Source organism: Pinus tabuliformis, chromosome 6, assembly GCF_031772625.1.
Source record: "Pinus tabuliformis cultivar Carrire ecotype Pingquan chromosome 6, CPIR1, whole genome shotgun sequence".
Classification (NCBI taxonomy): domain Eukaryota; kingdom Viridiplantae; phylum Streptophyta; class Pinopsida; order Pinales; family Pinaceae; genus Pinus; species Pinus tabuliformis.
Window position 1 is genome coordinate 958,476,695 of NC_142292.1, and position 27,788 is coordinate 958,504,482.

General features: G+C 38.1%; 1 protein-coding gene across 2 annotated transcripts in view; it reads left to right on the forward strand.

Moving 5' to 3' along the window:
- Window positions 1-27,788, forward strand: part of LOC149262130 (uncharacterized) — a 145,622-nt gene that overhangs the window by 46,967 nt on the left and 70,867 nt on the right. For both annotated transcript variants that reach the window (XM_089423449.1, XM_089423453.1), the window contains exon 3: window positions 17,647-17,697. In XM_089423449.1, coding sequence (XP_089279575.1) covers window positions 17,647-17,697 — 51 coding nt within the window. The remainder of the gene's footprint in view (window positions 1-17,646; window positions 17,698-27,788) is intronic.

Genomic DNA, 27,788 nt, shown 5'->3' on the forward strand with positions numbered 1-27,788 from the left:
CATAACTCATTACAATATTTACAATAACCACATACACATATGCACATTTGCTAAACTAGTAAATAAAAGGATACAATGCTCGTATCAATCAACAAGGGAATCCAGAGGCTCACATCTCCACCCCCAAAGGTAGTACTAGGATTCACCTCCTTTCCAAGAAGTCTAGAATCCACTGCAAAGTCAAATCTACATCCAATGTCCAGTGCTACAATCCTCTCAGTGAACAGTTATCGGCTCATTGTTCCAGGGCACACTCCCAATGTGCATTTGATTCTACCTGGCAATGCTCATGACCAAAACAAATATATTCCGGGCCTTCCCTTCTTTGCTACATAGTCTCTCGGACAATCCGGTCACCCCTTCTGTGTAGTCACTCACCTTCCAAGTTCTCCGACATCCCCTATCCTTGGTGATCCATCCCTTGGCAAGGCTTCCTCACATCGGAAGATTAAACAACTAAGGCATATCCCTACCTCAAAACCATCATACCAGTCATAGCATGCTCATGGAAATCAATGGACACTATTGGGTGCTAGTGTCCCACAATGGCCCTGTTCCTAAAGTACTCTACCAACATACTGCTATATGGTCCAATTTCTTTCATTGTTGTTGCTAATTCTTGCAATTGATTTCAACCATCCAACTAAGCATTTCTGTGCTTCCTATACCAAGCACATAAATTCTAGTAGGTTCAAAATAAATTGAAATTACTTCAAATCATATGTCATTGGTAGCTCGTCAATAAGGTGCACTTGCAATTATGTTTGCTTCTTGCCACAACAAGTCAAACTAACTGTTTGATCAAAACATCATGCATAAACATATCACATCTGGTAAACTCAAAACACAACCATCATAGATCAACATCATAAATCACATGTAACCATCATAAACTAGAATCATAGATCACATATAATAATCATTATACTATAAGCATAAATCATATGCATGATAAAATTGGAATAAAATACTGATACTTATCCTTTAATCAATCCTTAGTTCTATCTTTGTCTTTATTCTGTACGCACTCTGGGTCGGTTGTCACACCCGACAATCACCCATTGCCTTCTCCTCAATCATGTGCATGTACACATTGTGTGCATCACACACTACATACAATATCATGCAATACATGCACCTACATCAGTACCATATGTACCACTGTCCACATGTACACAATACCACTTGGACACTGCAACCACATGCACAACGTGTGCACGTCACATGTATATGACATCACCTGCACAACATGTACACTACACCATTGTACGTGTACACAATACCACATGTACACAGTACCACGTGCACGACAGGTACGTGACACCACATGTACATAGCGCCACATGCACGACATGTACATAACACCACCTGCACACAATGCCACATGTACAACATGTACACAACATCACTTGTATAATCATGCACACAACACCATATGTATATAGTGCCACATATACAATATGCACGCAATGCCACCTGTACATAGCACCGCATATCCAACATGTACATAACATCATCTGTACACAACACTGCATATCCAATCATGGGTACAACACCATATGCAATATTCGCACAACACTATCTGTACCATCTTATACATAACACTTCATAAACAACATGTACACACACTATATATAAACAACACCACATTTGCACACATCATAGATGCAACATGTACAACATATACAACGTATGCACAACAATAGTACCACACATCCAAAACCACATTGTCCTTACCAAGAAACCTTGCTTCCATTGTCTTATCCATGCTTGTCTTAACATGCCGCAGACCACATTGCTTTCATTTCGCTGATGTATCGTTTGATATAACCTGTTGATAACATAGACATAATATAATCACATAATATCAACTCATAACCATATGATACTGACCCTGTATGTTTGTCATGACTACTCTTCTCAATTGATTCCTCGTAAGACCAGGAACCTCTTCATGCCATCCGCCTCCGTAAGCAATCGTTCCTCTACAAAGACGATTCCTAATGACCTTGTCAGACAGTGACATGGATACATACATACATACATACATATATATCATTAGCATAAAACAATCATCATTTTTTCAGACAACGACATACATACATTCATGTATACATATATAAACATCAACATAATCATGATCATAACATAATTACCAGATAACATAAGGTCTAGGTTAAGAGAACTTCCTTTATTCATGCACAACATGCACAACATTGAGAACAATCATTCCCAACATAGCCAAGGCATCCGACACCTCAGATCCATTTACTTTACCTTTTCTAGTTACCTTTCACATGTCTGTACTGCCACCGTTTGTTTACCACTATGGACCAACCAATCCAACCGACTATCATAGTCTTACCTTCCACTGCGCTTACTCATGCACTGAGCTTCATCTGAGTCTTACATCACCTGTTGGGTACCACACGACTCTCCCCGAGCTCCATTAATTTCCCCTTTTCCCAATCAATTCTCAAGACTCTCAAAACAATAAAGGAAAGATCGAGAAGAAAACAAGAAGAAAACCATGGAAAACCAACAACAATATGACGCCATAAACAAAGTGGCATGATCATGCACTAGACATAACAAAACTGCAAATAAAGCGCAAACAAATCACAAAATACCAAAAGCACAAGACTAACAACAAACACCATGACTCAATCCCCACGGTTCCTAGTGATTCCAAAGGAAGACTCAACCTGAGCCTTCTTCAAGATTTCATGGCAGTCTCTTTGCTATGAAATCCCCTGCATCATACCGCCATAAACACATAACTGTCAGTGCATAAATAAACATAACAATGCACCAGATACCTTATCTTGTTGTGCCAAGCACATTGCCTTGTAATTAAACACGTCCATGCCATCTTTCAAGGGATTCCAATCCCCTTGACAAATCCACCTGTAACTAGGGACTAGCTAATATACCTGTCAAATGCATGTCCATGAATATAACACATATCCACATAATTTCAGAGAAATCAAGGTTAAGAAGACTTCCTGTGTCAAAGCACTCATTCGTTTGGAATTAGGGTTTCCAAAGATAGCCCAAGGAATTCTTGCCCAATTCCTTTCTTTTACCCTTTTACCTTCTTGCAGTCGAGGCTTAGTTATATAATCACATCAACTATTACCTTGTCACTCTAATACCAAACATATTTCTTGCAACTGCTCACACATGTCAACCACATGTTCCAAATATCGAGACAATAATATCTATCAATTTGAAATAAACCTTTACCAAGACTAACAATCATGTCATAATCCATATTCAACTCATAGTCATTAGACATAACACTACAGTTGTCACCTACTACACTCAGGGACATATCAACTATCTCGACACATGTATTAGTAAAATCATCTTAAAACAAGATCATTTGAATACATACTCATATTATGCAATTCATAAACATTCAACCAACTTGCAACCATACCATGATAAATAAATCAACTAGACAACATAATCAAACAATCAAGTACCAAATATACAACATAAGCAAACTCATACCTTCATGTATCTCAGGGGAGGCTATCTTGTGTGCACAATCAATTCAGGTTAGCATGATACAACTTCTCAACGTATCAACTCAAACATAAATCATGCTATCCATAACACTAACTAACTAACATGTTCACATCATAAGCTCATAAGCATTTGTCGTTTATGCATAACAATCACATACGTACAATCAGTCTAAATTAGTATGATACCGTATCACAAATATGTTGGCTCGTACCTGAATATCGCAACCATAACCATCTGCATAGGTCAAACTAGGTTAACACAATACATAAAACATCAAGATCTTTAATGCAATGAACATAACCATTACGCATATGACCAATCCAAATTACAACATCAAGATCTCAATGAAATAACCCTAATCATCAAGTTACCTAACATAAAACAACAATAGCAATGCACACAACTACAAATTACTATCATTCTTGACTATTCGACACATGTGCATATAACTACACTAAACATGTGCATAAACCTAATGTATATAAACCTAATGCACATAACAATCATTAACTTACATACCTGCATGCCAAAAATACAATACCTGTATGACGATATGCTCTTACCCCGAAGTCCAATGCTGCAACCTCATTATGATGATCTGCATCTCGTGCTCTATCTTAGCCAACACATTAGCATCATAACGTACCAATATCACCCTGATGACCTAAATTGCATACCATGCTTTCACAAGGCATGTTTGACCTACTATTCATGCATAACTATAACCAAGACCATTCATGCATGACAACTGCATATAGACATGTAACACATGAACACCAAACCATATACACATCATTTTAGCATGACCTCATGCATGACAACAACCATTACTCGATTGTAGACATTGCCACATGCAACCATCAACATGCATAAGCAATGCCTAATCAACTACACATATGCATGAACGCATGTAGTTGAGCATAAGCGATCAATTCTTGTAACCAACCTACAAGACTAATACATGTAATCAAACATACAAGAATGAAACCTAACATACAAGGATGTAATCAAGTGACATATAACATGTAAGTGACATAACAATATGTAACTAGTCATATACTCATGACGATGCATTCCACCAAAATCAACATCAAGTTCCTCATGACAACCTCAAGTTTCACATGACGACATCACTGCAAACCTGATCGACATCATGCAAATGCAACAAGCACATGGAATGCAAGTGTAAGGGACGCACATGCAACTGACATGCATGCATGACCAACACACACCGACCATGCAGTTCGAGGGGTGAAACATGCTTTGTTACCACTCTGTAACACCCTCCTCCCACATCTACCCAAGTAACTAGCCAACCAGGGTAAACATGCGACAAGAAGCTACTATGTTTGGATTCGACCTCCTATGTGACCTTAAGGAATTGGAATCGACGGAAACATAACACATAGACATTCAACATCAGCTTCAGGACTCACAGTAACCAATCCAACACTTCAAACAACTTGCCCTTCGGTCCCATTGAGTTTTTGGACACTTTAGGCCTCAGTTGCTCTCATAGGCTTGCCTCCCAGTGTCCAGAGCTCATTTTGCCAGTTCTGTGCGAGCATCCCAGGCATTTGAGCCACTTTTTCAGGCCCAGAGCCTAGGTCACTGCCTAAAATGGAATGATAACTTAGGAGTAGTAAAAGAACAAGGAAACAATGATGCAAAAGTAATAAGTTAAACAAGACCTTATCTAGACCCTTACTAGCCATGAAAGGCATTTTGTCAAACATATCGCAACATGTAATCTACAGGTATAAGCAACATAATTAAACATAGGGATCTCGTACTTATCTGAGAATCGCTAAAAACCATTGTTTCCTCATGCCATTTGTTGCATTGTCATCTATTATACCATACATACATTATCCATTCATTTACAAGTAAAAACATGCTGAGAGCCATACATAGCTGCTGTCATAGAACATACATATAACTAGCATAATAAGGACAAAAATATCATAAACATTTACACATGAAAACCAAGGGAATGAATGTTTCATTAATGAATGCAATAAACCAACCGGAGATGGGACTACCACATTCCACCCGACCATAGATTGATTGAGCCAAGTCTTCTTCAACCAATCACCCTGGTGCCATATTCCAAGCATGAATGTGGGACTCATAGAACACACCAAAAACACTAAACAAACATGGATGCCACCATAGTTCTCCACGTACACCGTGAGGAATTTGAGTGCCTCCTAGTCTCTCAAGTTTTACTGTAATCCACAGTCCGAACCAGGGATCACTAGGTCCTACACCGAGACACTCTCCGGGCTTTACCGTACATCCCATCTCGGGAATACTTGGCCAAACGAAGAGAAATCCACCTCTTGGCTTTACTGTATATCCAACAATTCACCGACAAAGATTCCTAGGCCCACCGAGGCACACAATCCTGACTATACCACAACCCACAGTCTGGCTCAAGGGTTACTAGGCTAGTGGCTTTACCATGATCCATAGTCCGATTCAGGGACCACTAGGCCATGTGTTTGTCATTTCAGAGATCCACCCCACTCAACTTCGAATCCATCCGACCATCCCACATTAACCGAAGTTTGAGAATCCATCTCATCAAAGTTATCAGCAAATGGCAAGGCTAGGCTGAAGAACACTGTCACACCTGGCAAAACCCATGCTATGATAGAAAAGAACCACATGCAATACCATGCATGCCAAATCTAGCAAGGAAAATACACATGCAAATCGATATTTGTAGTGAATTCTATTGTTGCTGCTTGATCCTGCTTTTCCCTGCTTGATCTATGCTTCCTCTTGCCTTTTTTGCCTTTCTTGCTCCAATGCCAAAGTGCTCTAAGAAACTCTAAGTGTCCAAGAGAGAGAGAGAATAATGAGTGAGCTCCAAAACTCAACTGACAAAAGGTTACATTGATGAAGCTTGCCAACTGATTCTCAGAAGCTTTTTGATCAATGATGCCTCTATTTTCTTCATTTTCCATCATTTTCCTTCAATTTCCTCCTCACATGCAACCTGTGACTTTTTGCCTTCCTTTTCTCCTAATTTCCATTATTTTCATAAATAAATGTGCCAAAAATGCCATTTTGCTTTTTCAAAGCCTTAGCCATTGCCTTTGCGATTTTCCTTAGCCATAAACAACCAAATGAACACCAACTAGGATGTCTTGCCCAACATTTAGCTTGGAATAAGTGTCCCATCAACCGTGGTCTTATATATTTTTATATGAGTTTTTTAACCGGGGTTGTTACATTCCTATAATTTTTATGAGCCTTCTTCATCATATAGGAACCCATGATTGTCACAACCCTTGGTGGGCAATAAACCACCCCACCTTAAAAGAGGGAATTCATTGCCATATCTTATACATCATGCTCTAGTCCCTTGAGCTCTGAACAATTAATCAAAGAAAATCATAAAAAGGCAAAAAACGTAAAAGGAAGGGTGGAAAAATCAAGGTTGGGGCACCTCATGTACCACGATTGCTCACTCCTACACCTTATGAACCCAAGTTTGGGCTTCCCTCTTATTAGCTACCCTTGTACTCCAACATGTGACCCAAGGCTGTCCCTTTTGATTCCCAACTTCATTCACCTATTTGTCACATGCCACCACCTTTTGAAGGATGTACCTTGATTACATTATCCCCTTTAGAAGTATAAACAACCTAATAGGATTATTGGTTAACCTCATTTGGAGTTTAGGAGACATTGGCACATTCCGAAGCCCATTATAGAAGGACAGACCATTATGAAATCTCCACCTGTGGTCCTTGACTAGGTAAGCTCATTTACTCAATTTATCTAATGAATTGTTGTACTAGAAGGCTGGGGGACACATTGGATCTTATGCAGGATTGCAAATTGTTTCCATCTTGGTTTTGGTCTCCCTATGCGGGGTCTTAATCCTCTTGAGAGCTACATTGGCACATGTAGGGTGAGTGTTGTGAGCCATGGGTCTCCGTAGCAACATATTGCACTCCATGGATCCCCACAACCATTCAGAGATTGCTCGTGGTTCACTTCTTGGACAAGGATAATGCATCTGATCCATAATGCCGAGCTAACCCCAGTTATACACCATACACTTGGCAGATGATCCAGGACTTGCACGATGATGTGGCATCACCTACACCATCATCTGATTTCTTGCAGGTGATCTACAGGCATCTTCAATTTTTTTGGAGACCCATGAGGACACTTGTGTGCCCCCACATGTCATTTGGAGCACCACAGGTTATTACAAGGGGCCAACCCCTTGTCCACTGCTTTTGAGGGTCCTATTTTTCATTGTGGCACCCATGGTCCTCATTAGGCCTTTTAAAGGGCCCTACGACATGCATAGATTATTATTTGATCTCTTGAGAGGCCTCTTTTTTCATTTATGAGCTAATTTGGTGGGCTTGTCAGCAAAAGTTGAATTATTATAACGTTCTTTTATTTTTGGGGCTTATGTAAGCCAAGGAGGCTAATTTGAACTCCTAAGTTGTGTATAAATACAAGTGAGATGAGCTCATTTGCTCATTATCACTTTGGTTTGGATCTCTTATCTCTCTTGAGATTTTCACACTTTTTCTAGAGGATGAATTGGAGCTTTATAGATTAGTTTTGATGTGTGGATTTTGGTCTATCTTCTCTTGGAGCTTCTCTCTTGTCAATTGTGAATGGTTGGATATACTCTGTTACATGGAAGTACATGCTTTTTATGTTATTCTTGTTTACTTTTGTCATATACGTTGGACTGGGATTTTCGCTATTCTAGGGCTAATTGCTGCATTCTTGTACTGCTTAAAATTGTGGAATTTGTCTCTATTATAGCGTCTCTCAATGTATGGGCCATGTAATATGAGCGAAATCTCCTAGGGGTAATTCTATTAACGAATTTGACCTTGATAAGCCATTCCTTTTGCACACCGAAGTATAAAAGTTGCAAGGTTGCTTCTTTTTGACCTATAAAGGTTAGCGAAGTGATCTTGAGGCCTCCTTGACTGGGAACCAAGAAATCCTACTCATATTCATCATAGACTCCATTCTCCCAAAGATTAAGGCACTGATCTACCAAGGGTGGTCACTAAAAATCATATACTTTCACTTCTTTCTAGGTCTAGCCAAGTTGGGGTACTTAGGGCATCAATTTCCCAAAAAGGTAGCCACCAAAAAAGTTCGATCTCGTAGGGTCTCTTGCGTTGGCCTTTCCTCAAGCTCTCCTCCAATTTTGAAGCCATTCCAACGGTGGAATTTGGAGAAAAGCCAAGCCCTAGCTCTGGGATCAAAACTTGCCTTGCCATCCCTAAGGCTAGTACCTTATAGGGTCAAAACCACATCTTCAAGTGAAATTTATTTCTTTGATCCTTTCCTCACCTTTGTCTAGGGTAATAATATCACTGGTTGCTACATTCTTTCTCATACCCTAGACTGGATCCACTTGCCCTTGTGTGGTCCGGCTCCTTTGAAAGATCATTCTTCAAAAACCACCTGGGATACCAATTCTACAATGATTTTAGGGATTGCGAAACTCCTTCACAAGTCTTATCTCATAAACCTAACCCTCAAATCCTCTCTTCCTTTCCCTAGAATACATAGTACTTTGCTTAGAAAGCAAGCAAGCTCCATCCTTCAAACTCTTTTGGGAAAGGGTTCACTTGGGTCAGTCATATCCACTCATTGAATTATCCTTCATTGGTGACTCTATACATACCAGGTCTTCTCCCGTCGGTGAAAGTCCATAAATAGAAGGGAGCCTTAGCTGAGGTGATAGTGGGCTAAGTCTCCATTTGTTGCCCTTGGCCTAGCATTTGCCCTTTATGGATCCCCCTTAGGTCCCATACGAGTTTGAGCAGTGACAGTCTCCATGCTCAGTTAACTGCCCAAGGATACGCCTTGGATAGAGCACGAGTGCCCCTTTACAACTTTGAGAATCATCAAACACTGATCAAGGCTGCCTCAACGAATTCTGCGTCAAGATATGCCATAGATGTGATTGCAGTTTAGCCTCAGTACAAGTTGAAAGAGTCATCAACAAGTCTCAGTCATGCCTCCTTCTCTAGGACAGAAAAGCAATGCTTTAGAACTGATCAAACATCATGAGCTTCAGAACTTTGGATTAAAGAAAACGCCTACAATTCATGAGAAGACCGAAATAGTCTTGCTCCATTCTCCAGAAAGGGACTTGGATTATACATCAGAAAAGAGGCCGCATTATTTCCTTAATTAATCCTCAGATCAATTCACACTAGTCTCTAGATGGATGGTTGAGGTTATTTCGGACTTTGCTTCCACAATACTTGATGCAAACCTTGTGTGGTACAAACTTTTAGTCAAACGAAGAATGCTTTAGACCTTGTTGAGTTTCTGCCATTGTGAAAAGTCTCAAGAACAACTGGAAAGGTTACAAAGAGAACCATGAAATCAAACGAATACTCCCCCCTTCTCCCCTCCGCCAAAAAAAATAAAAATAAAAAAACTTCGAATTATCTTCTGCTAAGCATGACTACTCAAGGTCATAAGTTCACAAAAATAATATGTCAACTTGAGCACGCTTGATACATCACATAGGGCAAACAAAGTGAGTTTATATAGAGGCCACGGACCATTCTAGAGGAGGCTTCACTGACTTGAGAAGGAGGGAAGCTGAACTGGAGGGAAAATAAATTTCAAATTTGAAATTTAAAAATTTATTTGGAGCCAAAATTTTAGCAAAATTTTGGGACCAATTTTAATTTATAAAAAATATGAATATCTCTCCAAATAAAGAATACTTCAATAATAATTAAATAAGACCTCCCATGAAAATCCTTCTAGGCCCATGAGTTGAACAAATATCTAGATAATGATGAGCTGCCACATCATCTCATTTTGGGTATTTTGACCATAAGAAGGGGTTTCAATCTTCAATCAATTATATCTCCACAACTGATGTGAGCCATGAGGCATGCCATATATCATTGGAATCAGCATGACGAGGGGAATCTTCCTATGATGGACTCGAGTGCTAATATACAGATCTTCCTATCCAAAATCTTTATTGAACATGGGTTATGTTATCCTTCTAGGGCTTCTTGTCATTTGAAGTTTCCAACTGATGCAATCCAGACAAATATTAAGAGCATTCAAGAACTGATGTCGGCATCAATGACAACACCATTCAACATTGTCCAGATGCCTTCACTGTTGATGATGATAGCTCGAATAGTGCTTCTGCATAAGCTAGGTGTCAGGGTTACAATTGATGTCTAAAATCCTCGTTAGGTACTTGCTCATGTTAAGTGACTTTTATGATTTTTTTCATAAGTTTAACTTGGGAAAATCAGATTGAGTAATTTATTAATTAATGTTGGCTATTGGGCTAAGGTTTTGTAATGGAAAGAAAATTTATTTTAGTGAGTTGGATCTAATATCTACCGTTAATCTCAAGTGAGGCTTACCATCTAATCATAGCCGTACATCACTTAGGAGATCTAGGGTTAGGGATCTAGCTCAATGAGAAATTATAAAAATAACCTAAGGGAGAGGTTGAAGATACATCAATTTCATTGAGAGAGCGAATTTCTCAAGAGAAGTGGGACTCAACACTGAAGGGTAAAGAAAAGTGTGCAACAAGGAGATTCTGGTGTGAAGAATTCGAAGGAGTCAAGATCTTGGAGAGAGGAGGCCGAGATTTGTGAGGAGGTCAAGATTTCTAGCTAGAGGATTGTGTATGGGGATGTACAACCTAAGTGAAGGGTGAATTTCTTCCAATGCGTGGGGGCCATATAGGGCTTGGAGAAAGGAGGTCGATTTACAAGTTGAAGAAACCAAGTTTCCAAGGGCCAATAATTTCCAAGAGGCCAAAAATTCCAGGTTACATTGTGCTGTATTTTCTATGTATTCTTTAAGGGTCATTTCCCTATTAAGGGAGCCGTTAATTTTCCTGAGTAATAAAAATGAAAGAGAATTTGGAGGGTGAAATTTTTTTCTGTGTTTGCGACTAATTTTCTATTTAGGTTTTAGCGCAAACTATTAATTTAAAATAATAGTGTTATTTTATTCAATAGTTTTTCAAAAAAATAATTTATTGCACGAATATATTTCTACGAGTATAAAAAATAAATTGCTAGAAATTTAAATCATATCTGGTATTGGAAAATTAACATTTCCACTTGGCTGTAGCTGCAAAAGGGCCACTTCCCCTCTTAGTGCTTGCTATCCAACACAACCAGTATCAAATTTGCAACCCCGTTCTCCCTCATTCGGGGTTGGGTTTTCCTGCCATGAATTATAGTCAAATTTAAGGTTTAACATGCCCAAACACTCAAGAATGGTCCCCATTTAGATTCAACACCACCAAGCATGAATTTTGGATTCCCTAGGAAGTTCCATTTGGCTGAAGTTCCCAGTAGAGGACCCACTTGCGATGTAGCTAGTTTTTCACTCGTGGGTGTTCTCTGCTTTGTACAAACTCTTCTTTTGCACTTCCTAGGCATTTAGCAGACTCTCCATACTCAACAAACTTGCCGTTTTGACTCCCACATGCATTCATCTGTTATAGCCGAGGAAAACCCACGATCTTTTGGCCTCTGTCAAGGTGCTTTTGTGGTTCAGAGCATGGAACTTGAGATGGGTACTTGTTGCACCCATTCCTGAACATTTTCAGCTGCCCACTCAGTCTCCATACATCCATAATGGTGGGTGTTTGGCTGCCCAACTACCCAACTCCCTTCTATAACTGATTTTGGGAAAGTGGGAAAATAATTTCAAATTCAAATTTTGGCATTTTTCCAACATGTGTTTTTTGCCATGACTCTTTTCTTAATGGACGAGGCAATTACCCAACCCCCTCATTGATTCCCGCTCCTGGTATCACGACTAGTACCAATACTCCGCCCCTAAGTGAGTTGGTTGGCGATCTTTTTCATTATTTAATAAATACATTCACATAATTTAAAATTGGTCCATCATAATTCGAAAATCACCAAAACGTCTATGCTATGATTTATCATGACACTAAGTCATAATTACCATTACAAACTGGGAGAAAATGGGGTGTTATAACTTTGGTGACAATGATTGAACTAACCCCAAGGGCTAAAGTTGATATTTATCTATATGATTGCCTTGTACCTTATACTCACTCCCTTCCTGTTAAATATAAAACTGGAACTTGCTCCCTAATGAATGGAAAAAGGGTAGATGCATATTCTTTATTATGAGTATATAGAATTGAAATATACATAGGCTTAATGAGTACTAAATTCAATGATATTTAGAGTCTAGACCTTGAATCTCGTGCTCTTTCTAATTTGAGAAAGAAAATAGTGTGTGGCAATGAATTTCTACACTATTGTATTTGTTCTCTCGTAAATTTATACTTTATTGTTATTCACTTGCAAATCATTTTGGTTTTTTGTTAATTAGTTTCTATATTCATATCAATATTACATCTATGGTTATTGGGAATTTATTGATGGGGGTCCAAAATATAAATATTTGCAATATTTGGGAAAATATCGAAAATTATTGAGTTAGTTAAATAATAATTGTTTTTCAATCTATTAAACTTCTAAAGCAACATCAACATCAAACAAACACATTGCTACATAAATATAAAAGAAAAACTGATATATAAGATGTCGAGTGGTATATATTATGAAATATGGATACTGAAATATGATATCTATCCTAAGTAATGAAAACAATGGATTTCCGTTTGTTTGCTTGATGGAAAATGGTCACAACATCTACAACAATGTTATCACAACTAGATTGGTTGACCCCAAAAACTTGATTTGGACCGGAATTGGGCCAAAAGTTTGGTCAACCAAGAATACATAAAACATTTAAATTTTGAAAAAAACACATATTCATGTGCATCGATATGAATCCAAACCATTATACATGAATATGCAAAGTTTCTCATGTATATAGCAAGTAAGGGTGCATACGACCAAAATGGCACCGAGTGCCATCCATGTTTGAGCCAAAATACATCAACAAAGAGGCTTTAAATGGACTCTAGAGTCTGAAAAAGCTCATTTACAACACATAGCTACATAACATCAAAATCATTTCCTATTTTGGGATTTTCATTATTGATGTCACCTTCTAAGCATTAAAAGAAGACATATAAAGCAGAGCATGCCTAATTTGAAATTAGTGATTTTGCTTGAGTGGAGGGTACATTTTTACTAGGGTCATGATGAAGGAGTTAAACAATCAATGCAACAAACATCGAGGTACATGGAGGGATTGGTGCTCTTGATTGAATGTCAGTGCCATACCCTCATACATGGTAGCATCTAGTGGAAACATTGCAACCCTGCCAATCTTGAAATTTTGAAAAACTATTAAATCCGTTGAATTTTGAATGGGATCTAAAATTTTACTTTCTCCATATGAAATCCAATGAGAATCTCACTTTTACTTCAAGAATTTAATATTGTACCTTTAATTACTAGGCTAAGTCACTTGACATGATGACATGAGACACAGAAATACGAATACGACGATGCCAACAATAGGACATAGAGGCTATATATATATACGCCATTTTTTTTTAACCCAATAAATTATCTTTTGAATTACTGAATAAAAATACACTGTTATTTAACAATAAAATTTATAGCAGAAGCACAAGTAGAAAATGAATCTCAAAACAGAAGATTATAAAACCATCCAAGTTTTTCTTCCTTTTATTTCTCAGAATAAATAAGGGATCCTTTATAGGGAAAATGGCATATAGAGATTTACAAAATTTTATAGAACTATATATCTTAATTTTGGCCCCTTGGAAAACTCAGTTCATTGAAGAAAAATCCCAATCTCAAACTTGACCTTCCTCTTTCCTAGATGCTCCTCATACGACCCACGTGCTAGATGATCCTCTCGACCTTAGCCTCCACAAGTTGGTGCTCAGCAACATGGCCTCCACAAGTTTTCTTCTTTGGAATTTCTTGCTCTAACACTTCTTTCTCCTTAGCCCTGAGTCTTTCACTTTTCACTTGAGAAAATCACTCTCTCAATGATTGTGATGTGTCTTCCTCCTCTCCTTAGGGTTTCTTTTATACTTTCTCATTGAACTAAATCCCAGTGTAACAGGAATCGGCGAGTGCTCGCGAGTACTCGCGATTCCCAATCTGATCGCCCGTGAAACGATCCGATCCGAAACTCTGCCGATTTTTTCCGATTTTCCCGATTTTGTCGAGTCCCGCCAGTTTTGGGTTTAGGGCTTCTGATCAAACCGAAATCGTTCAGATTGTTTGAGTATATGTTCATTGTTTGTGCCTGAGCTTAGTCACGATCTCTTCCGTCATTCACACACAGCACACAGCTTCGCTCAGATCACAACATTTGCGTATTTCCCTAATCGCATCAGCACGCAGAAATTGATTTGTATTTTGGAATGCGGTTCAGCAGTGTTAGAATCGTTCCATTCATAAACAGGGCTCTTTTCTTTAGACGAACAAAGCAGACTTGCGTGGATTTGATTCAGAGCATCAATCATCATCTTGGATTTTCGACCAGCAGGTCTCTCAAAGCCTTGCCGTCACCTGTGCCTATTCAGAATTTTCTCAGCGCGTCAAATTCTCCCTTTGGTTCTGAGGCTGGGTCACGCTTTCCTTTTAGAGTTTACGCGTAGGTATTTTCTCACTGTTTTGGTTTTACGCATTAGTTAGGGTATAATTCTCCTTTTTAGATTCAATCGTTTTCAAATTTTATGTGCCTTCATTTATTTTATCAGAACATTACGTTTTAAATAGATTTTGATGTTTAGATTTAGCATAGTTTTAGTTCGATTTAAATTTTGTTGTAATTAGATTCTAAGTTTAAAGTTTCACAAATTTTAGATTTTCATTTTTATAATATGAAAAATAAAAAATTCAAAAAAAAAAAAAATTTATAAATTTTTTTAGGGCTTAGTTTTATTTTGTTTTAATTAGATTTTGATTTAGAAGGTTCAATAAGTAATTGGAAATTTGTTGTAATTAAATTTTTTAACGTTTTCTTGATAATTACGGAAAGTGTGGATGAATATTGTAATTGAGTTCACTAAGAGATTATTTATGTGTTACTTTACTCGAAGAGGTTTGGTATTTAATAAAGTGAAAAAAAAAAATTTATTATTTTTGGATATTTTGTATGTAATTATATTTTCAAATATGTGTGGTAAATTGCTCTTTTTTGTGTATTGTTATTGTATTGAATTCTCTTGAAATATCACTCGCTTTCACTAAAAAAACATCATATTAGAGTTCAGGAGGTTAAGATATCACTTATTAAAAATCAATTATTTCCAATGTATTTTTTATGACGGGTATGAGATACTTATTCATTCATGATATTTTGGACATCTATTGATATTATGCATTGTTTGGACATGCCTTTACCGAATATTAATGAAAAATGTTTTTTTTTTTTTTTTTTTTTTAATTCAATATATGTGTATATTTTTATTTAATGAATTCAGCGATTTTTTCCCGATCCGATTAAAACTCTTCGCTCTTTTGCCTCGCCGATTTATTGCCGATTCCGAGTCTGGTAACATTGCTAAATCCCTAACCCTAATCTCCAAAGTGATGGATGGTTAGGATTAAATCCTAACCCACTTGAGATCAACGATAGAGATTAGTTCTAATTCACTATAGTGAATTCACTTTTTTTTAGAAAACCTTAGCCCAATTGCCAACATTAATTAATTAATCAATGAGATTTTCCTAAGTTAGACATAGGAAAAAATCATAAAAGTCACTTAATAAATTAAGCAAGTACCCAGAGAGGTTTTGGTTGACTCCTGCATGCTTGATACTTAGCCTGTGCAAAAGTACTTGTCTGCTGCTATAGTCATCAACAATTAGAACCATAAACTGCAGTTAAATCTTTAAAATCAAAATGTATTACATAGATACTGAGTCACTGCTACTATAGGAGGGAATGCTGATGGCAAATACAAAATAGGGTAGATACTAGATACTAGAACCGTTGTTGATAGGGTCCATGATCTTAATGGTAAGATCTGCCCTCTCCCACCAACCATCATTTAAAATTGTATCCTTGACCTTTTTTGAAGAAGCTTGATTTGCCTTTCTTTGAAAAGATAAAAAATCCTCCCTTTCCTTTGATCCTTATCAATTGCCCTTGATGATTGAGCCATAATCTCTGTGAAATGAGGAAGACAGTGGACTGCTGTAGGAAAAAAATTTAACAATTGGTGGACAAATTCACTTGCCCAACACTTGGAATCCCTTATGACACTACGCAATAACCCTCAGCTGCACTCCAAATTGCCTCACAGCTCCAACTTGCAGAGTGAAATGACAAAAAAAGAAGGAAAAAATGTGATTTAATGCAGATCACGTGGGGAACATGTGTCAAACTTCTGAGACACGACGAGGACAAGTGTTTGACCTGTGTTGTCACATATTCATGTTTGACACATGAAATACAGGACACAGCCCCTATTTGGACGTGTCTGGTCACTTAGCAACGAGGGTGTGTATCTCATGAGATGAATCATGGGAAATGAAAACACAATATTATCTCTTGTTTGCTTTATGGGAAATAGTCACAGTATCCTTAGAGCTCAATTTCTAACTCAATGTAAAAATTTGAGGTTTAAATGACCCAGAATTTGGTTATAAGGTAATATTGACAGAAATAAACTGATAATTTGCCTAAATTATCGCAATAAATTGAATTTATCATGATAATTTCAAAAGGGGCAAATTATTGCGATAATTAGTGCTGATATTATTGTCAATTTTGGATTTGGCAATATTATTGTGATAATTGCAGTAGGTCGGCAATAAGTGCAACACAGCTTCACTTCAAGGAATGATGTGAATACTTATATTTATTTAGTAGATCATTTATTGAAAATTTCATTTCACTTCTAATTGGCTATGATCCTTTATTTGTTGCTTTTCTACTTTGTTATATTTGTATCCTGTGAATGTTTTGACTATCAGTATATTTTCCAATGTGGAAATTCTGTGGCATTTTTAATGCAATGAAGGTTTCTCTTTTCATATCTTAAATTCAGTTTGTAACATGCTTTTGTTTTTCCTAATGCTCATATTCTATTGCCTGTTGAATATTGAGCTTATGTGCGAAGGAGAAAAGCATAACTAGTAGAAGTTTGCATCTATGTAGGTTATGTATGACGCGTTTGGTGTTCGATTGCATGCTGGGCGCCAAGCAGAGGTATATTTTATCTATATTTTTTTTGGGAAGAATCTGTGTATTATTGTAATGATTAAGCTATTATAATTGGCCATGCGTTGCAGCTTGTTGTCTACAATCTAGATCATGTTTATCCCTTTTAGTTTGCTCATATGTTCCCTTGTATTTATTTTGTCATGAATTATCTACTTGGTTAAGCTGTTTTTTATAATAATTAGAAATGTTTTTATTTGTGATGTTTTCTTAAGAATTCCATGGAATTGGAAAAGATTGTGGCTCCCATTATTCCATTTAAAGGATTAGAAAGTAAGTTAAATGAATGAGGAATCAATAAGATTTTTCTTTTAAAATTTATATTGAAAATAACTTTTTAATAATCTATAAACATTCAATAAATACATGACTACATATAAAATTTCTTGTAAATGGCAAGCCATTGGCTATAGTAGGCATCATATGCCAGATGTGACAATAAATTCTGAAATGGCTTGCACTAGGATAAATAATGGCAAAATGGTGCTAGAATTCCACAAGAGACTTTGGTCACAAATATCATTTAAAATTGCTACAAAGCTGATAAGTCATCTAACCATATTAAATGTCAGCAAAGTAAATAGACAAACATTAAGTATTGCAAGGAGCAAGAACCTCCCTGACAACTGCCCATGTGTTTGTTCATTGGCATTCTCGACAATGTTCATCATATCCATCCTAACCTTCCTTCCAGGGCACATCAAAGATTAATGCCTCCCAACTGTCTAACTCTAGTTAGGTTGTCATAACACTACGATGATTGGATTCATGATCATATATTTGTCAAAGCAAGATAGTGACTGTTGTCATTATCTTTCCAGTGGCCTCCAACTTGTTTCTCTTGTCCTTCGACGCATGAAAGTACACAGGGCAACCAAATATCCTCAGATGTCCAATGTCAGGTTTCACATCCGTGAACATTTCTTCGAGAGTTTTATCACCCAGGGCTTAATGAGGAATCTTGTTTTGAACTTAAACTACTATATTAGTGGCCTCTCCCCAGAGGTACTTTTGCAGCGTTTGATCATGCAACATAGCTTGGGAAGCTTCCATGATGGTCCTGTTCTTTCTTTCAGCCATACCATTCTGCTCGGGATTATAAGGTACATTGGTCTCCTTCTTGATTCCAGCCTTCTTGCAAAATTCAACGAACTCATTAAAAGTGTACTCTCCACCATTATTAGACCTGAAGACCTTGATCTTTTTCCCTGTTTGATTCTTTATAAGAACCTTGAAATCCTGGAACATATCGAATGCTTCGTCCTTGTGTTTCAAGTAGAATATCCATGTATTTAGGCAGAAGGCATCCACAAAGATTATGTAATATAGTTAGCCACCCAAAGATTTTACCGACATGGGACCACATAGATCAGAATGAATGAGTTGTAAAATATCACTGGTCCTGCTTTTTTCGAAGGGTAATGGTCCCCTCGACTTCTTTCCACTGCATATCCCGGACAAACCCCATCATGATTAGATTGAACCTCAGGCATTCCATAAACCATTCTCCTTACTTTAGGTAGGGCTTCATATTGTAGATGTGCAAACCTTAGGTGCCACAACTCACTTTGATGATTGATATCATGTACCATTGCTCGCAATGGTCTTCCATTGACTCTATAAAGTCCTTCAATTATAGATCCCAAGGTGAATCTCATCCCTCATGTGAGATTCCATAGGCCAGGTAAGGACCTTTCCTCGTATGAAGGCAACTCTCATCCCTTTGTCTTCCAAGGCATATATAGATATCGGGTTCTTCTTTAATCCCGATACATACATAACATCATGAAGTACGGTTTCCCCATAATCCAAATGAAATTTGACAAAACCAAATCCTTTCATAGGATAAGTAGATTTGTCCCCAAGGATGATCTTTAGATTAGTCTGCCTCTCAACCAGATTTGTGAGGACTCTGCAGTATCCAGAGAAATGTCTAGAAGCTCCACTATCTGCCAACCAACTATCACACGAATCCAGAGGAGAGGAACTAGAAAGAGCAGAAATAAGAAGATATTCAGATTGAGTGGCAGTTGCATTATTTCCATACCCGGAGTTCCTTGGTCTCTTTTGAGGACGATGGCCTTCCTCACGGTCATCAAGAGCATCTCTTCTTCTTTTATCGTTGAACCTGTTGTTGAAGCCACGATTGGTGTTGTAGTTGGACCTTGGAGCATCTCTCTTTTTCAGACAATCTTGGGCATAATGACCATCCCTGTGACAACTGTAGCATTCAATATTCTTTAGTATTCTATTGGAGTCCTTTGATTCATGGACAAACTTTCTTGAACCAGATGGGCTTCCTCTTCCTTTTCTCTTCTTGTCTTGTGCAACAAATGTAGAGGGCTCTCCTTCATGCTTTTGAATTTTCCCTCTAGATATCATCCTGGTTTCTTCTTGAGTGCACTTGCCAACGAGCTCATCAAATGTCGGGAACTTATCATTTTTGCTAATGGGAGTAATGAAGGTTTCCCAAATAGGAGGAAGGCCTTGAAGAGTAACGAGCACCAACTCTCTATCAAATATAGGTTCTCCAATAGTCTGCAATTGATCCCTTAGTTGGGATATCCTCATGACATATGATTGCACAGTTTCCCCCTTGTTCATCTTAATGTCCTTGAGTTGATTCTTCAAGGAAAGAATGTGATTCAAATTGTTGACCTCATACATCCCAACCAGCTTGTCATAGATATCCTTGGACTTCTTCAATTTTCCAATGTAAGTAAGCAAATGATCTTTCAAAGAATCAATAAGAATTTTCTTGGCTTTGAGCTCAATTTTATTATACTTGGCCTTGGCAGCAGCAAAAACATTTTCTGGTGGCTCAAGTTCATTTCCTTCCACATATTCCAAAACATCATTTTCATCCAATGTTGCTTCCAATCCAATCTTCCAAGCAACAAAATTTGATGAGTCACCCAACTTTTCTGGATCCTTGAAGTAAGAGGTAGACATTTTGACCAAGTAGCTTCTTCCAAATAGATTCCTTCAAAGATGATTGCTTTTGTCTTTTGTCTCCTTGGGCTTGTCTTCACCTCAGCTCTGGTACCATGATAATTTTCCACTGTTCTATGCCAGCACAATCACTTAGCCCAATTCTTTTTTAATTAGCAATCACATTTAACTAAATTTAATCTTCCAATGACAATGAGCAATTGTAGATAGAAGTTAGAACAGTAAATCCAATACACAATAGAAGACAACCAAGAGCAATAACAACAGACACAATATTTAGTCAAAGGCCAGGGAAAACCCCACAAGGGGGAAAACCTTTTCAAATTCTTCTTCTATTAGATTGTCATCAAATGTTCAGCAGAGAGATACAATCTTCGAATGAGTAAATGGTCAGCAACTTTGACTATCCAAGAGATCAACCAACTGATATACAAAAGATGACCCTCAAAGTAAAAACTGGTCAACAATTCAAATCTGCAATTCTGGTCAAAGTCAACAACAGTCAGCAGTAGCAAATGATGCCCTAATCAGTCCATAAATCAATGGTCAAACTTCCTCCAAAAGAGCTCGGTCAATAGTCAAATAATTCGGCCTTCCTTGTTGGTCAAATCTCAGTGAAAAGTTAAAACAGTCTTCAAAAAGCATTCAAAGGAGAGAGAATGACTGTGGTCAAACTTCAGAATTCTGCAGTCAAACTTCAGTCTACTGACTTGCGGTCAACCCAAGTCAAAGTGCCAAGAAAAGTTCGGTTCCTTCAAAATCAAAGCTGGTCAACAGCTGATCAAACTGTCCCAAACAGAAAGTCAATGCAGAAATCAGAAAGAGCCTTCTTCCCTTCGCAAGTGTAAGCTCGGACCTCCTTATTTCAGACCTGTATGAACCAATCACAAGAGTAGAGAGAAGATGTGTTCAGTGATGATGATGTCCAATTGAGGTGTATTTATCAATGTTGCGAACATCGACATCGGGATAAATCGGCAAGGGTCTGGAAAACGAAAAAATCGGGAAAATCAGGAAAATATCGGTAAAAATCGGCAAAATCAAGTTACCATCAAAATATCTATAAAAATTGGCAAACATCTGCTAGGCCAAAAAATCGTGGTTTTGAGATAAAATCGGGATGTATCGAGATGTTCACAACATTGGTATTTATATCCATTAGAGGAGACCCAATTTGACCTATAGGCCGACGTGTACTTTTGTGCACATGTGGTTCCATCATTAAAAATTATATTTTTCCTTGGCCAAATTAAATTCTTCCAAGGGAAAAGAGGGGTATCTCTAGAGGAGGAAGACTGTCCAATGGAGGGAATTTATCCCTGAGCTGCCAAATTAACAGGGTGACTGTCTATCAAAAATCAAATGGAAGCTTCAATTAGTGAGGACTTTACAATTGCCTTCGATGGTGTCCCTAGGCGAACTTCCTTCTGTCTATTTGACCCAATGTTCTCTCTATTTGGTTGACTTGATGACGACTCATGGTGGACTTCTTTCTTTGTATTCGATCTATTGTTGTCTCTATTTGACTCAACAATGGATACACTGTGATGCTCACCCTAATAGAAACCAATAAATTGGTGGATCTTTTTCACTATATTTGCAGTTCCTTGGACTGTCACTAGACAGACCAGTCCCTAGGCGTTCATTGGTTTCCATCCTTGGTTTCTTCTTACCATGGATCTGATAACATATCAGATTAGACACAGGTTGAACATGGATGAGGTTGAGCTCTTGAGAAGGGAACTGCCAACACATTATTCATCAATTCATCATATGTTTTTTTAGAGACATACGAATGAAGAGAGAAAGATGGGACATAACCTCTTATGTTTATTCATTACTAGTTCTAAAGTACTTCAAATAGCAAGTATTTTACATAAAGTAAATGCCAAAGACTAAGAAATGACCAGTGTTAATAATTACAACAACAAAGTGGTTGTTGACCCTTAGATATTTATATGCAATATTATGTTTATGTTTCTCCCTTTTCTGCCTTTTTGGCAATTTCCCAAATCTTTCTCTGAGAGAACATAAAATGCTGGTCGTAGGGGATATTGCTGATGAACCTATTCAAACAAACATAAAATGTTGGTCCCAAGGTACATCCCTGACAAACCTATCATAACAAATGAAAGCTCTTTGAGTGGTGACCGTTAATTTTAAATTTTAATGCAACCCGAGGCTTTTGCCCAAATATATTTTAACCTCATTAATGAAATCATGTCCAAAGTTGAGGGGTGATATCATGTCCAAGATGAAAGGATGGTAAACCTTGAGTAGATTTAGACATAGAAACATTGACTGTTTAGGTAAACAGGGTATTCCATACAGGATGAACACATTCAGTAACCAATGACACAACTAGATCTAAGATCACAATGCCAATATTTTTATGTGGTTAAAACCTTTTGAGAGGGAAACATGTTGATTTTCTAGTGCTAATTTATACAAGCACAATTTTTTGCCACTGATAATTACTTCCAATGATATACAGTCTTACTTTAACATCCTTTAGAACATCGTTCAGCAATTATACTTAGAAAATTTAATTATAAATGCAATAGAACAGTAAAAATCACAATAGAACAACCATGCATAGTAGACACCAAATTTTTTCACCTGAGAAACCCAAACTTGGGAGAAAACCCAACAATCTTTTCTAGGAGGAATTGTTCAGTTCAGCAAAAGTACAATCTGGTTTTTGTAGTCAAACTTGGTCAAACTGACCACATAATTCACACAGGTCAAATCTGGTCAAACAGCCCAGAACAGGTCCGAATTCTGCCCAGAATTCGGTTAACTCTGCCTAGAAGAATTTTGATTAACTTTGCCCAGATTGGGTCAACTCTGTCCAGAACAGAGCTCGGTCAAATGCCCAGAAAATTCAGTGAAACTGCCCAGAAGAGAGCTCAGTCAACTGCCCAGAAAAACTCGGTCAAACTGCCCAGTCAGAGCTGTGACTGCCTAGACGGTCTCAGTCAATCGCCTCAGAAGGCTTGGTCAAACTGACCTTAGAACAGCTCGGTCAAGGCCTCAGAAAAATTGGTCAGACTGCTGCCTAGAAACTCAGTCAAACCACTGGTCAATGCAAGTCAAATGCTGGTCAAACTTCACTGGTCAGACTTCGGTATTCTTCTCTCTCTTCTTCGCACGTGTGAATAGAAGATTAGATGATTTTATGTGATCTGAATTGGTTGCCAAATGAGTGAGGTTGAATGTCAATATATAGTGGTCAAATCAAGTGGGTTTTGCCCAAGGGTCAAACCCTTTGAGCTGGTGGGGCTGATCTGTGTTTTGGAGCCTACATGAGCTTCAAAAAATACTAATTTTATTTCCTTTAATTAGGCCGACTTGAATACTGACTGTAGTTACCAAAAATCAACAAAACAATCCATGACCCTAGCCAACACGGCCATTTGAGACAATTTTATTATTGCAAAAGAAAATGTTTTACATAAGAGAGTTCTCACAATCGATTATTAGCCATGACCCTCCATGCCATTTAAATAGAGGTCATGGACCAATCAGTTGCTAAGGCACAGATCAATAATTGTTAGTATCGAGGAGAATCTAAGTCACCTGACACGGGGATTCGGGACATGTAGGATTCGAGATTCGTGGTGTCGGATTCGGACACGCTGACCCCCTGGAACAGGACACGTTATATGTTATTTTATTAAATATATATATATTAAAAATTAGATATTATCATATTTCTTACACAAATTTTAAGTAATGATACAAATTTATTGATTTCAAACATAGATCTTCATCTATAGCTATTAGCATGCATAGTACATACAAAATTCAAATACATGTCAATCTATTATCTATTTCTTATGCTTGGCCCTCTTGCCACCACGAGAAATGTCTAATTTTTTAGTCTTGTTGGAAAATCAAAATCTTTGTCATTAATATCACCCTCTAAGCATTAATATCCAGAGGTATCTTTGTCATTACGAGGAGAATCTAAGTCACTTGACACGGGGATTCGGGACACGTAGGATTCGAGATTCGTGGTGTCGGATTTGGACACGCTGACCCACCGGAACAGGACACGTTATATGTTATTTTATTAAAAATATATATATATATATATATATATATATATATATATATATATTAAAAATTAGATATTATCATATTTCTTACACAAATTTTAATTAATGATACAAATTTATTGATTTCAAACATAGATCTTCATCTATAGCTATTAGCATGCATAGTACATACAAAATTCAAATACATGTCAATCTATTATCTATTTCTTATGTTTGGCCCTCTTGCCACCACGAGAAATGTCTAATTTTTTAGTCTTGTTGGAAAATCAAAATCTTTGTCATTAATATCACCCTCTAAGCATTAATATCCAGAGGTATCTTTGTCATTACCTCTGTATCTGTATAGGGATCTTTGTCATTAATATCACCCTTTAAGCATTAACATAAGATAGAACAAGCATAACATGTCAAGTCAAGATTTTGTTTGAGTGATGCATACATTTTTAGGAGGGTCATGATACAGGAGTTCGACAACCAATGTCACTAACATCAAGGTACATAGAGGGATTGGTGCTCTTGATTAAATACGAGTTCCATACCCTAATACATGACAAAATTCAATGGAAACAATGCAATCCCCCAATCCTAAAATCCTGAAAAACTGATAAGTCTGTTGGATTTTGAATGAAATCTAAAATTCTACTTTCTCCATATGAAATCCAATGGGGCCGGAACCACTCTCAAACATCCTGAGTCATTTCATGGTAATGTTAAAAATTAAAGTAAAAGGATGAAAATGAAGATTAAGGAGAATGTCACTTTTACTTTAAGAATTTAACATTACCATGAACAGGACACGTTTCCCAAAATCGCGACAAGCTTTTGAAAAACGTGACACGACCTCGGATTCGACGTGTCGGAAAAGGACACGACGTGTCATATGATTTGGACACGAATCCGGACCGAATCATGTCAGATTCGCTGGATTCGGGATTCGTAGGGGGTTTAGGACGAATCCGGTGACTTAGAGGAGAATGCGAATAGTCAGATCTCTCTATGTCTAGAACATATTGTGACTGTCGGATTACAATGTATACTAAAGAAAGACACTAAGAAACAAAATTTTACCTAATAGACATGTTAGAGTCTAGACCGTGTTGAACATAACTAACTCCTAAGTGTCTAATATCCTAACATTGACAAAATATACAAAAAATATGAAACATAGTGGTTGCTTGATTGAATCATTAGCTGCATAGTCTCTTTTATAGAGTGTAAGAAAGAAAGAGAGAGTCTATGTAACTCATCTCTTTTCTATGTTGAAATTTGGGTAGCTCAGAAGGTATTTCCGAGTGGAGAAAATCCACAAAAAGAGAGCTTGTGGGTGAGATACCCAAAGTTTGGGGTTTTGACCCAAAGGAATGGGCTTGGAACCCAAGGAGGTGAATTTTATATTCTATTTAATTGTTAGGAGGTTTTGTGGGGTCTCTTGAAGGACAAAGAGGGCTCTGAAGTCACCTAACGAAAAGTATCAATACAAGCCAAAGGAAAGGCTAAAGATCATATCAATTGAGAAGGACTTCACTTGTGAGAGGAGGCTAGAAGAGACTTAGCCTAGACATCCCTAGAAAAGTGGCAACTCGCTGGCGGAGGCCGAGTCAAGATGCTGCCTCAGCAAGGAGGCCAATGACAGCTCAAGGAAGACTGGTTTCTGTGGTTAAGGTGGGCCGAGTAGGCTGGAAGAGATCCGCTGCTAGAGGACAGGCCTCAAAGCTGTTCAGGAGGGTCGAGCTCTAGAAAAGGGTGGCCACTGGTGTTATAAGATCAGCTGAGGTTAGGACAATTAAGGCCGATGATCTGTTTGGACGTTAAAATGTATGGAAAGGAGGCTGCAGGAAGGGATGAGTGTTTGTAGAGGAGGTCGAGGCCTGCACAGGCCTAGATGACCCTAACCACAGCTAAGATAGAAGTCTGACTGAGAGCCGAGACCTAGTTTTCGAAGTTGAAGGTGGTAGAGGTAATCCACAGTAGGCCAAAGACAAACCATAGCTTGAACAGGGGCTGGAACATACCTAGACGAGGCCTGGTTAGGGAAGACCAAAGTCAGAACAGGGTTGGAACAGGAGTACTGAGACCTGTTGAGGAGGCTGCTGAGTGTTCGTAGAGGAGGTCGAGGCCTGCACAGGCCTAGAGTAGCCTAACCACAGCTAAGATAGAAGTCTGACTGAGAGCTGAGACCTAGTTTTCGAAGTTGAAGGTGGTAGAGGTAATCCACAGTAGGCCAAAGACAAACCATAGCTTGAACAGGGGCTGGAACATACCTAGACGAGGCCTGGTTAGGGAAGACCAAAGTCAGAACAGGGTTGGAACAGGAGTACTGAGACCTGTTGAGGAGGCTGCTGAGGTCAAGAAGGAGGTCCTGTGTTGGACAACAAAGGGATTGCTGGCCTAGGAGGGCTGACAGAGGTCTGGACAGGGCTGCCAGAGGTTGGAACCAGTAGATCAAAGGACTGGTAGAAGGATATACGAGGTCAACAGTTGGCTGCAAAGGATAGTTGGTCAGCTGTAGAGAACTGTGGGCTGAAAGGGGCAAGCCTAGGTGAGTAAGTATCTTGCTGGTTGTATTTTTTTATGCAAAGGACATCTGATTGTATTTGTATGTTGGGCAGATGAGGATTTAAAGGATAAGGCCTCAGCCCTAGTTGTATTTGGTCAAAGGACGGACTTTGTATTATAGCTTTGTACTGGGGTTTGTAAAGGGCCACGATCCGTGGTACAGGTGCCCTATGATTTTCTTATTGAAGGACTAATAAGGAATGCATTTTGGGCCATAAATGCTGCACACTGTTACTGATCTGTTTGCTGTTATATTCTTCTGTGCTGGGTTGTTTAAAGTTGGGCATCTCTAGTATGTTTGTGTTCTTAGCTAGGGCATAGACCAGACCTAGGGTGTGTGGGATTTCCAGAAGTACAAATATAACATAATACAAAAGAACTATAATTGGCCATTAAATAAGTACATCAACACCATCCCTGAATGGTTAATGAGGATGTCTGCAGCCTTTACAATCTTACCTGGGCTGAATAGGTTGATGAGGATGTCTGCAGCCTGGTCCTATGTGGTGC